The 20,410-nt window shown below is 50.5% G+C and overlaps 1 protein-coding gene across 2 annotated transcripts in view; it reads left to right on the forward strand.

Moving 5' to 3' along the window:
• The window catches only part of CDK18 (cyclin dependent kinase 18), a 70,950-nt gene extending 51,080 nt beyond the window's left edge, over positions 1 to 19,870 (forward strand). For both annotated transcript variants that reach the window (XM_074977403.1, XM_074977404.1), the window contains exons 6-16: positions 401 to 515; positions 1,301 to 1,395; positions 2,686 to 2,748; positions 4,976 to 5,099; positions 5,911 to 6,031; positions 6,443 to 6,540; positions 7,002 to 7,107; positions 7,640 to 7,682; positions 9,148 to 9,238; positions 10,678 to 10,755; positions 13,351 to 19,870. In XM_074977403.1, the coding sequence (XP_074833504.1) occupies positions 401 to 515; positions 1,301 to 1,395; positions 2,686 to 2,748; positions 4,976 to 5,099; positions 5,911 to 6,031; positions 6,443 to 6,540; positions 7,002 to 7,107; positions 7,640 to 7,682; positions 9,148 to 9,238; positions 10,678 to 10,755; positions 13,351 to 13,385 (969 nt within the window). In that variant the 3' untranslated portion in view covers positions 13,386 to 19,870. The remainder of the gene's footprint in view (positions 1 to 400; positions 516 to 1,300; positions 1,396 to 2,685; positions 2,749 to 4,975; positions 5,100 to 5,910; positions 6,032 to 6,442; positions 6,541 to 7,001; positions 7,108 to 7,639; positions 7,683 to 9,147; positions 9,239 to 10,677; positions 10,756 to 13,350) is intronic.
• The last annotated feature ends 540 nt before the right edge of the window (positions 19,871 to 20,410 follow it).

The following is a 20,410-nucleotide window of genomic DNA, read 5'->3' on the forward strand; positions in this document are numbered from 1 at the left end:
GGCAAATTGCCCCCTGATCCCCTGCATTACTGAAGCAATACATTGATTCTTATGATTATCTCAATTTATGTAATGATCGCAACCATCTTCCATCAGCAGGGAAAACACCTGGGTCCAGCAGCACTTGAGTTCTAGGAGCAACTCAACTCCATTAGATGGTAGCAGTAGTGGCTATTATGCCCTATGTGAACTAGCCACTGGTGAGCGACTTAGCCTGCGTTCACAGTTGCCAGTGTTTCTGATGATCATAAAATTATCCTTCTCTTGATTTTCAAAGCCTTCCCGTCGGCATGGTTCATGGGACATGCTGGGTGTCTGACCCCTGCTCCCCGTAGAAGCCCTGCTCCTGTGCCATGCAGATGTGAGTGCATGACCCGCATTTCTCTCTTTTTTCCCCCAGGGCACTTATGCCACTGTCTTTAAAGGGCGCAGCAAGCTAACTGGGAACTTGGTGGCGCTGAAGGAGATCCGTCTGGAGCACGAGGAAGGGGCGCCCTGCACTGCCATCAGGGAGGGTAAGGGAAAGGAGGCTGTGCTAAAAAACATCATGCACAGTGATGGACCACAGCTCTGGGACTTGTGATTATAAAGTGATTTATATATGCTTACCAGCTAGTCCTAATTCAGTGCAGGGGCTGGATTTTATGCCTTCTCAAGATCCCTTCCAGACCTGCATTTCCAGGATCCAAATGAGCCCATAGTTAGTTAAAGGTCAGTGACCTGACCAGCCCATCTTCTGCACCTCTGCCTAAGACAATAAAAGCTTCCAGCTTGCCTTCTCTATGAAGATTTGCAATATGGGCAGTGGGTGACCCCAGGGCTTAGTGAGGCAAGCACCCCAGTCCTGCCCTTCTGCCTGAGGCCCCACCCTCACTGTGGCCCCGGCCTCTGCCTGCTCCGCCTCCTGTCCCTCCTTCACTCCCCCCAACACACATATGCATACAATGCGGCCGCTGGCCCTCAGCCCAGGATAGCATGGCCCAGAGCTTGGGGACCCAGCGGGTGGCACATCTGCAGCCTCGCCCAGCCCTGGAGCTCCAGGGTGCCAGCAGGCTCTCCCAGCCCCAGAGCTCCAGCCTTTGCCACCGCAAGAGCAGGCTGAGGGAGGGCACCTGAGGTGTCTGGTGGTGCAGGAACAGCGCCAGGTGAGGCAGTCTGGGAAGGCATTGCCTGCTGCCATCCATGATTCACAAGGGAGGTTTTGGGACATGCCAGCCCTGCCCACACAGGTTGCCACCCTTTCTGGAGAAGTATGCCACCCACAGGCCCTAGCAGCTCATGCTACCTTCTTGCCTTGCAGTTTCTCTGCTGAGGAACCTGAAGCATGCCAACATTGTGACCCTCCACGATTTCATCCACACCGAGTGCTCCCTCACACTTGTCTTCGAGTACCTGGTCAGTCCAGCGGCTGCTTGCCTGGGGATTTGCTCTTGGGCTGGGGCATTCTGGGGCAGCCAGCCTTTCCCCTGCTGGGAAGGAGACAGGGCTCATTCCACACGCAGAAATGCTTTGTGGAGCGAGGATAAGTACTGCTTTGGGGGGAATCACAGCCACCAAAATATATTTGAGTTTTTGAAAATTCTGACACTGTCTAGAGTTTGAGAGTTCCTGACCAGCTTTGTCATTGGTCAAGGAAGGGGAACATTTCACAGTAATTTCATCAAATATTTTTCAGTGGGGCGGTATTCATTTGTGTGTTTGTTTTTGGCTACTACAGTAAACTCTCTCATATCTGGCAGCCCCAGAACGGGGAGGTTACCAGATATTCAAATGTTCTGGAGAATAGAGGGGTATACCTACCAATGAAAAACACTAAAGAAAAACAAGATTAGATATTAAGAAACAAACAAACATGCATGCAGAGTACTTTATTTGCCTGCAACAGCAGTATTGTACACTGTAAACATACACTGTATTTGCTGTATTTATTTGTATTTACTTTCACTTACGGAAAACATAACTCAGATTTACTTATGGTTAAAATACCTGTTGTCTGAGAGTTCCAGATGATAGAATACTGGACATGAGGAGTTTTCTGTATCTGTTTCTTTAGGAAGTATTGATGGGTTTATAAATCCTTGCCATGTAAATATCCAAAACAACCTAATCAGCATTACAACAATGAGTGTTTGTTTAAGGAGACATTATGCAGGAATCTAGACTGGAAATCTCTCTGTGCAGAGTGAGCATCACTACAACACCCACACGTTATGAACATTTGACAGACAGGCCTCAGCTGTTCAATGCATGTAACTGGAGACTTCCACTTTTTTAAACTAGGAAAATATTTATTCACTTCTACTAATAATTATCTGCTCCCACATAGCAAGGGCCATAGAATTTCACCCACAGGTTGCTGCATCCAGCCTGTTCATTTGTATTTGAAATGAAGGAGAAAAAGTTTCCCTACCCCTCCATCTCCACCCATGCCCCCTAGTCACTTGGAGGAAGGTTAGGGATGATGATGATAATGGGTCTGTCTGACCATAAGTTCTGTACATCTGTGAAAAGGGCTCCAGGGTATGTTAAAATTATCCATGGCTTTTAGCCACCCAGCCCTCATTAAATCTTGCTCAGCTTGTGCACAGCAGCTTGATCACCGCTGTGGGGTGTCAATAACTTGCTGGGCCAGCAGTTATTCTGGGTCCCTTAGTCGGTTCCTTTGGGACCTGCTTGTCGTTGCAGGACAGTGACCTAAAGCAGTATCTGGATAACTGCGGGAACCTGATGAACATGCACAATGTGAAGGTATGAGACCACTGTCTTGGGGAAGGGGCTCACAAACTGTGAGGGGATGCTCTTTGGTGGTCATGTTGAAGAGGCAGGGAACTGATCTGAGCAGTTCTCCCTGTGAGCTGAGTGCTTGGGCAGCCACCCAGAATAGATTCAGGTGCTGCCCAGCTGATTAGCAGAGCTCACACAGCTGGCAGCCTGTGTTTCTATGGGTGGTGTGTGGCCACACATGCCTTGGTGCACCTAACAAAATTTATTTCACACATGAAATTAGAGGGAACCTGGGACCTGAGGTGTATTGCAATTGCTGGGGACTCAGACCTGATTACTCAGAGCGTCAGATGCATTGGACATTATCTTTTACTTGTCAGCAGTGAATATCAGCTGCCATCGCACAGCCCATTCGTTTAGTGTGTTTGATGCCTCTACAGTTCTTTCTGTTTTCTCTGGCCTTGAATTGTAATAGCTGGCGTCAGAATAAGTTGTTACCCTGTTCAGTCCCTTGCCTCACCTGTAGATAAATAGCTGAAATATATGTCTGTATTCCTGGTCATCCACGGGTGATTTCATTTCCTTCCTAGCGTCTTATTGCAGGACATTCTCAAGGTTTTCTAGAGAGAGACTCCAAGCTGGATCCAGCTCCTAGCATAGGGTGTGTTCGGTGTTAGTCTGGTGGCAAGTGAGGAAACTGACCTCATGAAGAACGGAATGCCACTGCACGGTGGGGAGGCCTTCTAACTCCTGCAGGCTGAGGTTACCACGCACTCCACGAGCTCCTGGCATCCCTCGCATTCCCCCACAAGCACCCTCCCACTCCCCTCTACTTCAGGGCCTCCTGCAACTGCTCCTCAGTTACCCCTCCACCAGCAGTTCTGTGCCCTTCCATCTCTCCTCCACCATCCCAGAGTTCCCCATTCTTCCCCCACTCATGTTATGGCCCCCACATTTCCCCCCTTCCGGTTTTCTGGTTTCCCCTAAAGTCAGGTTCTGCCCGCTGACACCAGGAACATTCTCTGATGATACGGAATTGTTGGGATGTGGCAGAGAGAAGCCACAGACAAATACAGAAGGACCATCAGTAATGATGATGATGATACTGAGATGACTGTACCTAGCACCTTTTGCCAGTAGCTCTTAAAACACTCTTCACCCAGGGCCATGTACGGTATTGGTATGCGCTGCCCAAGAGCATAGAGGGAGAATCTGACAGTATGTCTGTGCTGCAAGGAAAACAAATTGCTGTGGCCAAGAGTCTCGGGATCGGGGTGGAGATGCGGGTTCACAGGGCTCCTGCTCCAGGGTGAAAAGCAGCTGTGTGGCAGTTCTGGCTGGAGCCTGGGCCCGGAAGCCCGAGGAATGGAGATTCTAGCCTGAGTCAGAGGGGTTACATGGCTATTTTTAGCACTGAAGCTCATGTCTGAGTCTGTTGAGCTGAGCTCTGAGACTCCCTGCCATGCAATGCAGATGCATTCATAGAGTCAGGTTCGCATTGACACCTTGAAGGCCTGACTGTGTACAGAAGTCCTGGCTGTGTAAAGGGGCCTTAAAGTGGACATGAATGTAATTTAGAAGTCCATGTAATTTGCAGCCAAGTTAAGGCCCCTGCATGCTGCCAGATTATTGTAAAAGGGCCTTAGTGCAGGTGTGAATCTGGCTCTTACATTAGTGCTCCAAGCCGGAGATGCAACACTGCTGGCTTTGCATGATGCTCATCCATGGGCGTCACCTCTCCAGTCTGGCACGGGGGTCAGCAACCCCTGGCACAGATGCCAGGAGTGGCACATGAGCCAGTTTTCTTCGGCACACGAGGCGGGAGCTCAGCCCCGCCCCTCCTCCCCCATGCAGTCGGGAGCTTGCTCAAAGCCAGGCCGCCTGTGGACTAACAAAAGACCAGCTAATGCTACCAACCGCCACCTGAACGGTAAAGCTCTGCATCTTCATTTATTTATTAATGAAGCTGTGGTAAGTAGTACTATTAGTGACTCTAAAATGTATCATCAGCCCTTGGACTGTACAGAGAGGTCAAAGGGTCAAATGTCAGCACTCTGCCTTGGAAAGGTTGCTGACCCCTGGTCTGAAATCAATCCAGAGCTGTCCACTGGGAGTTTTACTCCCCTTTGTAGCTAGTGATCATTACTGTTGCTGCACCCTGAAAGGGTCCTGAGCCTATCTCAGGTTCTGCTTCTCCCTGTTCTCTGCGGAACAACATGCCAAACCCTGCTCTCCATGTTCTCTCTCCAAGATCTTCCTGTTCCAGCTGCTCCGTGGCCTCTCATACTGCCACAAGAGCAAAATCCTGCATCGAGACCTCAAACCCCAGAACCTGCTCATCAACGAACAGGGGGAGCTGAAGCTGGCTGACTTTGGTGAGAAGGGCAAGGCGAGAACAGCCTGGGCCTGGGGTGGGGCAGAGGCTGTGGGGACAGACTGCAGTGAGTCTGCAGAGGGCTTGGGGCAGGGGTTCCCACAGCAATTCAGGACCCAATAACCCTTGGAGCAACCTTGCAGGCACTTGGAAAGCTGGTGCTTTTGTCACCCCCTGCGTGGAATCTGCCTGCTGCACGTAGCCAGGTTCCACCCTGGGGCCTGGTCCTGTGAGGCAGGGGTGAGCAAATTTTTTACGTCAGGCCCCTCTTTTCATCCCTGCAATTAGCAGCCCCCACCCCACAACCTCTCTAATATAGTACAAATCAATGGACATTTCAGTTATGTTATGAAAACAGCAACTTTGTAGAATGCAGAACCTGTATGAATTGGTGTAGAAATGTGAATACGCGGGCATAAAAACTGTAACAGATTTCAACACTTTTAATGAGATGGACGAGCCTGAGACTGAGCAGCTGATCACGCTGTGCCCCCACTTACAAAATTTCATGCCCCCGACTTTGTGCCCCCCTGGTCAGAGGCACAAGCTGGCAGGGATGGGGGACTTCGGCTGGGAAGGGTGGGGGCAGAGCTTCTGCACCTTACAGCTCCTATGTGAACATCCAAAGGGAATGGGCCAGATTGCCACACTGACAGCTCCCCGTTTGACCCACTGCATAGAGGCGCCTAGGTGAGAGCTGAACTCCTTTGCAGATCCAGCCCCGCAGCTTGCTGCGTTCCTCCTGGGAAGAGACACAGGGTGGCCTTCAAACACACTAGCAGCAGCCTTGATAATGTCCCTTTCGTCTCCAGGTCTAGCTCGAGCCAAGTCAATCCCAACCAAAACATATTCCAACGAGGTGGTCACGCTATGGTATCGGCCGCCAGACGTCCTGCTGGGATCTACTGAGTACTCCACGCCCATTGATATGTGGTGAGCCGGCATCAGCAGGTGGGCTGAGAAGGGAGGGCTTAGAGTCCCAATCTGAGATTTCAAGCTGTCCAGAGCAGGGTGTTTGTTGTCTGTTGTGTGCACACAGCCCCTGGCATGTTGCTGCCCAGTTAAATGATGATAAATACTAATCCTGGGCTGCTGCTGGCTTCGGATTCTGTGCCATGTCCTGCAACTCAGAGAACACAAGCTCTTTGGAGCTGGTGCTGGGTGCATGGTTAGCAGCAATCATAGTGTGGTCACTCTGGGCGGTAATTTCTCTTCCACTGGAACAGGTGGGCACACCATCTGAGGGCTGGGACTGGAAGGAGCTCTGCTACCCTAGACGTGGGGTAGGGCTGAACTAGGGCAGCTTGCTCATCTCCAATTCCCATGTCTCTGGTGCTGGTTTAGGGGCGTGGGCTGCATACACTACGAAATGGTCACAGGACGACCCATGTTTCCTGGTGCCACAGTGAAAGAAGAGCTCCATTTAATCTTCAAGCTTCTTGGTGAGTCTGCTGCATTCTCCCTTATCCCCACCAGAGGGAGGTGGCTGACCCAGGACAGATGGAGAGCCTTAAGCCTTCCTGGTCCTGCTAGGCTGGCCTGCAAGTTCCACTCTGTAAAAGAGTAACAGAGAGAGAGCCATGCTAGTCTACATACTATCAAAACAAAAAAGCAGTCAAGTAGCACTTTAAAGTGCTACTTGACTGCTTTTCTGTAAAAGAGGTGGGATTTACTGAAAAATCAGACCTTTTTCGGAGGGTTGTATGGCCTTCTCCTGGAATCCAATAGCAGGGAGAGAATGTCTGTTCAGTTTCAGGGGAATGGCTTAAACCGCATCTAGAGCTGCTATTGTGGGACTTTTCCATAAAGCGTGAGTCTCTCTTGTGTGATCTAGTGTAGTTGCAAGTGGCTTTCCATCATCCTTGCACAGGGTGACGTGTCTAATCCTGCTTTCGTCCCCCAGGTACCCCAACAGAAGACTCTTGGCCCGGAATCACATCCAACGAGGAGTTTAAGGGTTATAGTTTCACACAGTACCGGGCGCAGCCTTTGATAAATCACGCACCCAGGTACCTCCCTGGGGCGGAGACCCACACTTGCACTGAGGTTTTGGGCTGTTGACCCGTGGGAGACTAGGACAATGCGAGAGGGGCCAGATTGGCAGCCCCGCTTATCAAGGATCTCTGCCAATCTGCAGACCAGCTGCAGACAGCATCAGAGCAGGCCTCCTCCACCATGCCCTGCTCATGTGCATATAGCTTACCCTGCAAAGACCCACCCACCTACCACTTCCTGGGGCTCACAGAGAAGTACCCATCTCCAGGGCTTCGTCTGTCCTTTCTTCTGCTGAAACTGCCACTAGGGTTGGGCTGGGACAGGGTGTGGGGGAAATAGGATCCTATCTAAGACACAGCCCTAAATATCAGGACATTGGGTCACTCTACCAGTGGTGCCAATTAATACTCAGCAACCTGCCCAGCAGCAGTGCAGGATAGTGCTAGTCCACATTGTGCCAACATGGCCCTGCAGCCAGAGACCCTGAGCCCCAGCATGGAGCAGTGCAGTCTGTGGGGTATGGGTCACAGTCTCCTTTTTTCCCAGGCTGGACACAGAAGGCATCGACTTGCTCACAAGCCTCCTCCTGGTAAGTGGCCTGACCATCCAGCCAGCCCGAAGGGGTTTATCTTGGGGGCAGATTGTCCCCCTGAGCACCTTCCACTTGCGGGGGGCGGGCGGGGGGCTGCCACCTTCCCTTCTGCTTTAACATTCGCGCTGTCTACCTGCATCCCTCTCAGCGAGAGTGGGACAGGTGGCCTGGCCAGGTGGGGGCTGAGAACACTCCTCCCCGCAAGGCCGATCTGAGACACGTTCTACTGAGATGCTAACTTGTGGTCAAGGCTTTTCATGGAGGGGGGGCTCCTGGGGAGGGACTTGTATCGGAGGGGCCAGCTGGGATCTGTGCTGTGGCCATCCACCTTTATGCAGATATCTTGGGCTGTGGCTACACAGCAGTGGTATTTTGAAATAAGCTATTCTGGAAAGGATATTCCAGACTAGCTTATTTCAGAATAGCGCAGCTACAAACAAAATGCATGTGAAAATAGCGCACTGCTCTTTTGAAACAGAGTGTCCAGGCACAGCAGAGCCTATTTCGAATTAGAGCCTTCGGAGGCACTGTGGCTTATTTTGAAATAGCCCTTGTTCCCTGTCTACACAGCCCTTATTCCAAAATAGCTATTTAAAAGAGGCGCTGTTCCTTGTGGAATGAAGTTTACCAAATTTGAAATAAGCCATCTGCTAGGTTGACCTTGTTTTGAGAGAGTGCTGGCGTGGTGTAGACGCGCACACAGTTATTCCGAAATAGTGGCCGTTATTTTGAAATAACTTTGCTGTGTAGACACACCCAGAGTGACTGATCATGCAACTGCTGGAGTACTCGACTGAGCTTCACCTGACACTGGATCCAGCCCACCAAGCCCTTTCTCTGAGCGTGTTACCAACCTGCTCCCATTACTCCAACCTGTTTGCTATTCAGCATTCCCTCAAAGTCTCGGAAGGTCCCTCTGTGCCCTGGGTGGCCCTTCCACCTTCTTCTCCTGGTTTAGCATCTCATTGATCAAAGCCCTTTACACCACCCCACCCCCCTCCCCCCGAAGCGACACCTTCCCTTCGGTTTTTGGAGGCAAGCCTCTTTGTCCCTCTCTTTAAAGTCAGCGAAACTCCATTGTCACCACTCACCTTGTCTCTGCTGCCAAACTCCTGGTTCCCCTGAAACACGGCCCTGCCCTACAGCCACTGCTGACCTGAAGCGAATGCCATTTCCGGCATGGCATTTCACCATGGTGCCAATGGAGGTGCCTCCGTCCAGGATTTGGATGGCCTGCAGGGGGGCCTTGATAGAAGACTGGGGAGCTCCCCTTCCTTGTGAACTCCTTCCCCCCAGACCTGAACAACCCAACATGGGTGCACTATGTAACTATCTACACAGCGCATGAGTGAAGATGTGCACGTGCACAGAGCTTGTGTAATAGTTCACACACTCAGAGCTCACATCACTGCATGCGCAAGATGTGTTAACCCCCCTCCCCCCACTTTCTGTGGTTTTACAGTATGAAGCCAAATCCCGGATCTCTGCCGAAGAAGCCCTGCGACACCCTTACTTCAAGGCTCTGGGGGACCAAGTCCAGCTGCTCCCAGACAGTGAGCACACAGATGAGCCTGTTGGGATCTCTCAGAGGCAGGACACAGCACTTCAGGGGCCGCCCAGCCAGTTGTTATGTTTCTTACTTGTACACCGTGGGAAGTAGCCCCACCTTCCTGGTATTGCTGAAAAACTCCTCGTCTGAGTAAAGTCCCTCTTGTCTGTGTTAAGGGAGAGGGGCACAGATTCAGACGCATAACAATAATAACTGGAGAAGAAGAGCACTTTACAAAGCAGTTTGGGATCATTATCACCTTTGTACGTATGGGGAAACCATGGCATGGAGAAAGGCCATTTCTTGCCCAAGCAGGCCAGTGGCAGAACTGAAAATAGGACCTTGGGCGCCTAGTTCCAGTCAACTGCACAGGGCCTAGTAGGGCTGCGTGTGTAGGAGCTCTGCTCCCTCGTCCCTATGAGCCCTGCATTCCGGTTCAGTCCTGCCCTGGGTAGGCAGGGAGTGCTTCTCATGTCAGGGCCTGGAGAAGGTGATGAGCGGAGCTGGTAAAGAGCGAAGTTTAATCAAAAATGAATTTTTCTGTGGACAGTGCTTTTGACGGTGTTTTGCACTGTTTGAAAAAGTTTCAAACTGGAAAATTTCAGGTTGCAGGAAGAGAACGTTTTTGGTATTTTGGACATGCTTTATGTTGCAAATGTGAGGAAACTTTGCTTTGTTTTCCCCTACAAAAGCAGGCAGCAGGGTTAAGAACGGTGTTGCTACAGGCAAATGGAGACCCTTTTGACCCTTTCCTACTGTTACCCAATTGGCACAAGTTGGAAGACAGTTGGAAAGTTGGCATAAGTAGGTTTTCTCACATGCTCTGAAAATTTTTCCCATGGGAAATCCATGGTTTCCTCTGGGAAAACAGCACTTTCGTATGGGAAAACATCAATGAGCATTTTTCCTGTGAAGAATTCCCGGAGAAAGCATTCCCTTTAGCTGCCCAGTCTGAGCACTGATGAGGACAGCAAGCAAATGGGCTCTGCTCCTGCATGAAAGAGACGCTGCTGAGTCAGCCCTGCCCGACAGCTGGCAGTAAGCCTAACAGGCAAAGACAAAGCCTCTCTCACACCCAAAGGATTCTGCCTAAGCAGATGTTTCTTTAGGGCTCCCTATTCTGTGGCTCTGGGCCTATTTAAAGAAAGGCAGCCACATGCTCAGACAACTGGAAGCTGTGACATAGTAGGGAGGTGAAGTGTGGGACAAGAGCATGAGGCGGGCAGGGGCATTACAAGCTGGGGAGTTCTGGACCAGTGGGCGCTGTGTGGCTGGGGATTCTGGGCACAACGGGATGGGGGATTCTGGGATCGTGGGAGCCTTGGAGCGAGCACCCTGGGTGAAGCTCAGAGGGTGCATTGGGCCTGTGGAAAACTCAGTTCCCAGCGCCCCTGGCCGGTCGGCTTAAATCTCAGCTTCTTTTCTTTTCTCTTCTTCACCCAGACGCCTCCATCTTCTCTCTGAAGGAAATACGGCTCCAGAAGGACCCTGGCTACCGAAGTTCAGCTTTTCAGCAGTCAGGTAGGACACTGCAGCAGGGTGCAGAGCCCAGTCTGGGCCCTGTGGAACGAGAAGCACGTTACTGATGCACAGCGCTGGGAGGCACCATGTTCATCTGAAGATCCCAAAGCACGGAACAAACATACATGCAATTAGCCTCACGGGCACCTCTCCTTCCCCCAGGAGATGTACACCAGTGGGGGAAACTGAGGCACAGAGCAAGGACTGGTCCAAGATCACACAATGAACCTGATTCCTTGGGGCCTTGTGTCATGGGGAGTTGTTTTCCACCTGGGTGTAAAACAATGCCAAGCCAGCACCCTTGCTCTCCCGGTGGCTGTGTTTCACACCCACTTCCCTGAGGCTTGAATCACAACACAAGGTGCCAGACCTAGTGAGTTTGAGAGACTAGAATTCAGGGGTCAGATCTTGCTCTTGCCCACACCCATTTATATCACTGTCAGCTGCAGTTACTCAGGATTCGCACCAGCGTGAGAGAGAGCTGACTCAGGCCTGTTTCCCAGATACAGTCCTCTTGCTTTCACCACAAGAGATCCCCCTCCCAGTCACAGGGATATACCCTGGAGATGACAAGGATCTGTCTGCACTGGAGCAGCAGGTGTGACTCCCAGCTCGGGCAAACATACTTCTGTTGTGCTGATGCAGCTAGCACAAGAAAAATAGCAGTGCGGCCATAGCCGCAGGGCAGCTGAAGGGGCTGCCAACCCCAGGTGTAGTTCCGCCTCCAACATGAGGTATGTCCTGAAGCCACTAGCCCACCCTGTCTCTGGGGCTGTTCTGCTGCCTTTGGGGACACTGGTTCAATCACAGCTCGCAAGGGTGTGTCTGCCTCAGCTGCACCGTAGAATCATAGAATCCTAGGGCTGGAAGAGACCCCAGGTGGTCACTGAGTCCAGCCCCCTGTGCAAAGCAGGACCAATCCCAGCCAGGTCTTTGACAAGCTGGGACTTAAAAACCTCTAGGAATGGGGATTCTACTACCTCTTGAGATAACGCATTCCAGTGCTTCACCACCCTCCTGGGGAAATAGTTTTTCCTCGTATCCAACCTAGACCTTCCCCACTGTAATTTCAGACCATTGCTCCTTGTTCTGTCATCTGTCACCACTGAGAACAGTTTCTCTCCATCCTCTTTAGAGCCCCCCCTTCAGGAAGTTGAAGGCTGCTATCAAATGGCCCCTTAGTCTTCTCTTCTACAAACTGAATAACCCCAAAAGTCTCAGCTTCTCCTCATAGGTCATGTCCTCCAGACCCTTAATCATTTTCGTTGCCCTCCGCTGGGTCTTCTCCAGTGCATCCATGTCCTTTCCATACTGGGGGGCCCAGCACTCCAGATGTGGCCTCACTAGTGCTGAATAAAGGGGAATAATCACTTTGCTAGATCTGCTGGAAATGCTCCTCCTAATGCACCCTGAAAGCATTACTGCCTCAGCTCCCATGTGGACAGACCCTAGGCACAGCAAGGCCGGTGGGGGGAGCCCTGCCTCTCAGGTTCCGCTTCCCCCAGTCCAGCCTTGGGAGAGCCTGGCCTGCCCTGTGCAGGTGTGGTCACTCTGACGCACGCTGCAGTGCTGACATTGGACCGCAGCCAGGGAAGACGCTTTAAGTGCCTCGTATCCTGCCAACCTTTCCACCGCAGCCTGGCAGTGCCACGTCGGGGGTGTATAAGCCACACTGCAGTGACTTTCTCTACCTGCCATTGTTTGGTTTTCGGATTCAAGTCAAGTCTGTTTCAATTAGTGGGAAATCCCTCAAAGCAGCCTCCCTCCAAGGCCTTCCCTATGTGCAGGTGAACCCACCTCAGAGTCCCCTGTTGATTGGTAAGACCTTATTAGCGAGTGGAAATGATTGAGCCAAGTTCTGGTGTCACAACTATCATCAGGACTCCTGGTTCTAATCCCAGCTCTGCCCCTGGCCTGCCATGTGGCCTTTGGAATGAATCAGGTCCCATCTCTGTGTCTCCTGGAGACTTTACTGCCCTGCCCTGGCAGAGGGGAGTGGATCCTCAGGCAGTGCTGAGGGATCCACAGAGGAAGGTCCTGCAGAAAAGGAAAGCAGTACAGTACCTGCAGAGCAGGGCAGCACAGTCCCAGGCTCAGACCCCACAACACCCCATGTCAGATGGTTCAGATCCCGATCTGGAGAGTGGATCAAACCAGAACCCTGGATCAGGGCACTTGTGAAGTGTGGATCAGAATTCAGAGGGCTGACCCTGGACCAAACTGAACACACCTGATCACAACGTCCCTGAGCTTTGGGCATGTTCAGCTCTGGAGCCTGGCACGCAGGGGCCCTTCTTCCCCAGCTTTGTGTTACTGGTCCATTTGTTCACAACCAGACGTGCCCAGAGAAGCATGATGGGCCCTGTGGCCCCGATGTAAGTCCAGTGGTTTGGATGCAGCTATGTCAGGGAGTGGTCTTGGCCTGAACCACACAGTGTATAGTCTGCAAACTCTGTTTCCTTGTTGCAAAGTTTGTAGTGGATCCATGAACTGGAGACATCGCGCCGGACTCTGTTAATGGGTTATATGAGCAAGAGGCTCCTCTGTTCTAGCCTTTCTGATCAGTCTCTCTCTCTCTCTCTCTCTCTCTTCCAGCCCGAGGGAAAAACAGGAGGCAGAGTATATTTTAGACCTGGCTCCCTTTCCCTTTGTCACGATGGAGATCAAAGCACAGAGAAAGGAGAGGACTACATGCTTCCACCAGACCCACCGGCAGAATTACTGACTCCAACAGGAAGATACTGGAATGCCCCTCTGCCATGGGGGCTGCCCTCTGCCTGTCCCCCAGAATCCCACTGCTGACACCAGACAGCTTGCCAGCAGGCTTGTCTTGCCCCTAGTAGCTCATTTTTCATGCAGCACCACCAAGCATAAGCTACTGTGTTCCATACCCGGGTAAGCTACTTTGTCTAGTGACTAGTTACACTGGGAGAAGTCCGGCACTCAGGAGACTTGTGTGCTGGCCTCGTTACAACCCTGTGCTTCAGTAAAAGGAGATGAGCTGGAGTGAATAGGGATGCTGCAGGCAGAGGGCAGGGTCGCTGAGGGTCGGTGGACAGCTGGGTTGTGGCGAGTAGTGATCCAGTCGCACAAGATGTTTCTGTGAGTGCCCAGTGTGCCTGTGCTTGGGCACCCTGCTGTATGAACCACTGGGGAAGATAGCCCTGGCAAGACGTATTGCACTGAATGAAGGGCATGCTGTCACCAGCAGGGGACACCCTACTGGAGCCCCATCCAGGGCTTTCTGACATCAGACGTTCAGTTGGGGGCTCAAGCATTTAACAAGAGGGGGCTCCTCTTCGGCCCCTGCCCCCGGTTATCAACCAAGGATCCCTCTTCCCACCGCCTGCACAGTGGCTGGTGATACCTGAATGGCTGCCCCAGGTGGTGCAGAGGAAAGAGACAGTTTATGAGAATTACTTGTATCCCTTCATTTTCCCCAACGACCTCTTCCCCAGTTTATTTTTCTCAGCTCTGGCATCTGGCTGCTGTCTAACGACATCCCTCGTGCAAGAGCGTGCAATGATGTAGCACGGCTGGGGGGCTGGTATTCAGGATGCAGACTTCGTCGTTAGATCCAGGCAAAATGGGAGCAACATTCCGCATGATGTCTCTTGTGCTGTGTTTCACAACCCCTCACATTTAGCTTTCCAGAGAAATCTTCCAGATCCCTGGTGTTTCTAATCTGCCTTGTGCAGAAAGGTGCACTTTCCTACGGGACCCATTTCCTAGCAAGCAGCTCAGGGACTGCAGCCAGTTGGGCCCACTGATTCACTCATTGCAAAACAAGGAAGAGCACAAGTAGTTTCATCTTTGGGTGCAAATGAGCTGTGCATGCACAATGTGACATAACATTCCATCTCTGTTGTGAGCTACTGAACTTACCACGGCAAGGTGATAGGGTCATAACCAGACTCAAACATAACCCAAGCTTGTACATAGAAAACATCCCCAAACACACCCACCTTTCACTATCTACCAGTTCCCCCAGGACTAAACATATTGTATTGGTCCCACTTGTTGAATACACACCACATTCAATAGGGCTCAAGTATTTGCTAAAAGGTGAACATGTGATTAAGTGCTTTGCTGGATCCAGGCCACAATTAACATATTTTCTTTAGCCTCTATTCTTTAGGCTATGCCAAATCCATTCTGGTAAAATAAGGACCTTCTCAAACCTTCCTCCCAAGCTCTATCCAAACCTGAAACTTTTTTTTTTTTTTTCAAAATTTGAAAAATTTGTCAGAATGGTTTTTGTTTGGTTGATTTGGGGATCTTTTAAGTTTTCATCCCTGTGCTAACTACCTCATCCTCTCCCAAACCTATCATGGCCCAGCCAGCACCAGGAAATGATGGGGATTTGCCCAGGAGCTCATGCATCAAGTGCTGGTAGACTGACTGTGGGACTGGTGGGTAGGAAGTCCTGTGTTCTTTTAACCCAGCCTCTCCTACTCACACACTGATAGCCTTGGGTGAGTGATGGCACTGCTCTGTGCCTCAGCTTTCCCCTTCTGTCAAATGGATCTAATCATCATTAGCTGCTTCCCTGCAAGGTTTACTGTTGTACAGCTTTCTGACAATTCAAAGCATAAGTTACAAATGGATCTGGACCTGAATTTCCCCAGAGTTTGAGGAGCTTTGATTCTAATGCAGGTCACACTCTAACTGGTAAAGCCTTATGATTCCCAGCTCAATGAATACACCTGAGCAGTTTGGACCAAGTCAGGCTCATCCCTGATGAACATCCAGGCCTTTGTATTGCTTGAGTTTTGCCCATCCCCGGCTGGTTTCTCTCCATGCGTGTCCTGTTTACAGCGAGCTTAGGAAAACACTTCTTGTTTCCGTTCATTAATTTCTCCAGCGCTTCACAACACACGAGTCGTGTGGTCAGCCTTTCCATGCGTGCACATCAAGTCTGTTGTTCCCAACTTCACATTCTCTGTTCCGGCTGTATGGGGTGATGTGGGGGGGAAGGGGACTTTGGAAGTGTGAGAGGGAGGTTCACAAATACTTGGTTGGTGTTAGCTGGAGTCCATTCTGACACCTGTTCCCCTGTAGCTGTCCTTTAGCAAAGCCTTTTGCATGAGCGTCCTAGGTATAGCAGGAATCTACGCCATGGATTTATGCTTTCCGCTGCAGACAAGTCTATTCATGGGTGAATGACTGAATTGGCTGTTCACCCCCTACATTAAACCTCTAACGTACGTGCTGATTCAGCCCAAGGCACTTAAATACATGCTGCATTTTAAGCACATGAGTAATGCCACTGAGGTTAATGTGCCTACTCACATGTTCTGAGTTAGGCACCTGTTTTAGGAACCTGGCTGAATCCAGAGCCACAGACCTAATCCATCTGCCCGCTTGTGCATTACAGCACCAAATCCGTCACTGTCGTGGGACATTGCTCTCCTGCAAGGCTCCATGCCTGGAATTTAGAGCACTCGCACCCAGGGCCAAGTCCATTGCCCAACTCTTTCGTTGCTTCTCCTACAGGCCTCGTGTGTGTTCTCCCTGGTCTCACCAGCCCCGCCCCTGAAGACTCCTCTCATCACATAAGCCTTGACAAATTATGTGGTACCATCGATGAATCACAGTTGCTACAGGGCTGTGCTTGGGGCCTGGTTGGGATGTCCTTGGGTAGAAGTCAGTGCTTCCTGCCCCAGAGTCACAGAGACCTGCCAAAGCACCGTGGAGCATTCTGATGATGCCCAAGTCAGCAGGTCTAGCTCCATCCTGGAGAGGGCAGAGAGGCTCTACAGCCTCTACAAGTTCTTGATGTCCAGCATAAGGAGGATAAGGAGGTTTTTGGGCAGCTAGATTTGTTACACTATTTGTTACATTGTTAACAACAATGTTTTTGTTGGTTTTCAGGCAGGGGAGGAAACAGATGCCTGCTGGTGCTTGTGGTCTGTTTTCCAGGGGTGCCGAGCACCCGCAGCTTTTGCTGAAAATAACTTCTGTCAGAAGTGTTCAGGGCCTCTAAAAATCAGGCCCTGGCTCCGATGAAACCCTTCCGAGTGTAGGGAGCAGATCTCCAGAGAAAGCACAGACCAGGCTTTCAGAAGGGTTACAGAGGAGGGAACGTCAATAGAATCCAAGAAAGTAAAGGTGGGAAAAGATGTTAAGTCAGCTCATCCCCTTTGGTCTTTTGACTCTAACAACCCAGGCTTCTGCTGCTGGCGCTGAAGGAGAGTTCCTTTACCTGGCGTCCGCAGTAGGCACTTTGGCCGCTTGACAAGCTTAGCCAGTGGGGTGCTCCACCAGTCTTATGGACAAACGTGCCAGTGTACGCCTGACTCTGGCACCCATCCCAGTGCTGGTGGGGCTGATTGTGAGAGGTGCAGCTCCTGTTGTCCTAAGCTGAATCAGTCTGCCTTCTTCCCCATCTTTTGACATGGTGGTCACACTCCACACTAGAGGGGCTCTCCACAGAAATACCATGAGAGTGGAATCATCACTGGGACAGGGAGGTTAGAGAATGACCGTGACCCTGCAGTGGTGACTGCTTCCTCCAGGTTCCGCCTGCAGAGGAGAAAGTTATCGCTAAGCCTGTAACCTTGTGTGCTGTTTGCTCCTGCCTAGCTCTGTCTGTTCCCCCACCAGACCCTTCCTGAAGGAGATCTCTCTGCTGGGAACCCTATTGTTTATTAGCCTAGTGAGCTGCTATCAGTGTGAGTTTAAGATAATACCTTCTGTTCTACTGCATTTTGGTATTTATTCCTATTCAAGAGAGTGATACCCCGGGTAAATATTTGACACCCTGCTGAGCAGGAGGGGTTGATTTATAAGCCCCCAGCACTCCTGACTGGCAGAGCTTGGCAGGCTGAGTCCTTGTGGTTTGGTCCTTGTATTCCTACACATGTGCTGCCAGTAAATGCCTTCCAGACACCTACACCTGAGCTGAAGTGTAAGCACACAGGCATGAGGACACAGGTCAGATCCTGAGGTAATGGAAATTGTTGGAACCCCACTGACGCTAGGGCCAGAATACAAAGGTATTTAGGGGCCTGAAGAGGCAGATAGGCTCTTGCTGAGGTTTACAAAAGCTCTTAAGCAGGTTAGGTGCCAAACTCCCCTTCAAAGTCAGTAGGAGGTAGGTGTTCAAATCACTTGTATATGCAACTAGGCACCTACCTGCATGTTTCGGAGCTTCAATCTATGGTTAGAAATCTGGCTGTGAAACCAGTTTGCATCAGCTCAGCAGTGTAAGCTGAGTGCTTGGGCGGCCATCCAGGAAAGAATCAGGTGCTGCCCAGCTAATTAGCAGGGCGCCCACAGCCGCCAACAATGGGCAGCATGTGGATCTATTGATGATGCACATCTGCACATGCCTCAGTGTACTGAACAAAATTTATTCCACCCCAGATGGAAAAAAATCGAGGGACTGCTGCTCAGCATCCAGCTCACTCGGTCTCTTTGGCAAGTGAATCCAGTTCTGTTCCACTGTGTATTTAGAGGGTTGAATGTGTTCAAAGCTGCAGCATGTGTTGCATTTTGTTTCCTAGGGTTTCCTGGACATAATTTGCGAATTGCTTGGTGCCCTGGGCTGGGAAATGGCAAATGCAGTGGATAATGCTGTAGATTTAAGAACTAGAATACAGATTTGGCCAGGAATGGCTGACCTACCTCGCCCATTTGCCAAGCATACGTTGTACTGTAAGAAGGCCTTGGCATTCGCTGGCACACTCCAAATCTGTGATTGACTGGATTGGCTACTCTGGCTTCTTGGATGATCAGTGACATTCTGGAGTGCATTAACCCACTTTTTCTTGCTGCACATCCAGTTCTTTGGGTCTGGCACTCTTAGCACTTAGCAAGGTGTGTCTCAGCAGCCAACTCCTCTGAAGTCAGAGGAATTACCCTTGTGTGAGACTTATGTGAGCCAGCGGGAAAGCAAACACTGTGTGCCGAATCCAGTGTTAGATGTGTAACCAGTGTGACCACAAGGAGTTCTTTGCTGGAAACAGATTTTTATTTGGCTCTGTCCCAGTCTAACAGCCAGTGCAAAGAGGGAGTCTTTGCTGAAACCCGCTCTCCCCCCAGGGAGAGGGGAGTCTTTTCTCCCCTGGTGACCAGAAAGTAGAATTACAAAGACATAAGAGCCTCCATATGGTTTCAGATCAATGGTTCATCTGGCACACTTTCCTGTCTCTGACACTGGCCAAAGCAGAACAAAACAGGGCAATGCTGAGTGAGCCATCCCCTGTCATCCACTCCCAGAACACGAGCCAGCCAACGCTCTTGGCTAATAATAGTGTCTCCCTGAAAAATCCTTGTTATGAAACCTAATAGAAAAATGGCCATGGTTTGAATTAACTCAGTACATTTAAGTCACTGGATTTAAACATTCCCCAGAATAACAACACTGAGACCAGGAGCTGAAATAGATTGGTCTAATGTCTCCTGGTGGAGCACACACCTGGAATACCAGGTGAAAAAGGGAGCTGGTTAACAAACTGAAAATATCTGAGATGTTTTTAATATTCATATTTGTAAATGTTTTTGACCAGCCTGTAGTGTGGTTGAAATTCTTCCAAAACTTGGGATTTTTTTCTGTTTTTTCTTTTAATTTGGGGGGAAGGGCTTGCAGGCTTTTTTAAAATTTCTTGACTAACACTAGAGAAGCATGAGTTGGATTTTTTTTTCCAAATCTAGGCAGTATTCCTTTAAAACTCTGTATTCTTCCATGACAACAACTGATATCTAGCCACAGAAATGCCGATAATGCTAATGTCAATAACAATGTCTAAGTCACAGGGCAACAATAAAACTTTGCAGGCATAGTCATTTTATTTCCTGCTCCTCATAAACATGCACCTTTCCTGGCTCTATACATTTACAAGTTTTTGTTGAGATTTTAAATAGCAAAACTGCAGTGTGTTTGTTCTTATGGGAACGAGAAAAATAAGGATTCCACCCCCGCTCCCACCTTTTGACTTAAGATGGAAATTGACAGGAGCTTTTCCCCTAACTTCCAAGCTGTGTGTGTTTTCTCACAACTTGTCTTCACTCAGAAGTGAAGCTGTTCTTGGAACATGATCTTGAGGGGCTGATTAATTGAACATGATAGCTGCGTCTACACGTGCACGCTACTTCGAAGTAGCGGCACCAACTTCGAAATAGCGCCCGTTGCGTCTATACGCGTCGGGCGCTATTTCGAAGTTAACTTCGACGTTAGGCGGCGAGACGTCGAAGTCGCTAACCTCATGAAGAGATAGGAATAGCGCCCTACTTCGACGTTCAACGTCGAAGTAGGGACCGTGTAGACGATCCGCGTCCCGCAACGTCGAAATTGCTGGGTCCTCCATGGCGGCCCTCAGCTGGGGGGTTGAGAGATGCTCTCTCTCCAGCCCCTGCGGGGCTCTATGGTCACTGTGGGCAGCAGCCCTTAGCCCAGGGCTTCTGGCTGCTTCTGCGGCAGCTGGGGATCTATGCTGCAGGCACAGGGTCTGCAACCAGTTGTCAGCTCTGTGTATCTTGTGTTGTTTAGTGCAACTGTGTCTGGGAGGGGCCCTTTAAGGGAGCGGCTTGCTGTTGAGTCCGCCCTGTGACCCTGTCTGCAGCTGTGCCTGGCATCCCTATTTCGATGTGTGCTACTTTGACGTGTAGACGTTCCCTCGCTGCGCCTATTTCGATGTTGGGCTGAGCAACG

This window comes from Carettochelys insculpta, chromosome 26 (genome assembly GCF_033958435.1).
Source record: "Carettochelys insculpta isolate YL-2023 chromosome 26, ASM3395843v1, whole genome shotgun sequence".
In the NCBI taxonomy this organism is placed as follows: domain Eukaryota; kingdom Metazoa; phylum Chordata; order Testudines; family Carettochelyidae; genus Carettochelys; species Carettochelys insculpta.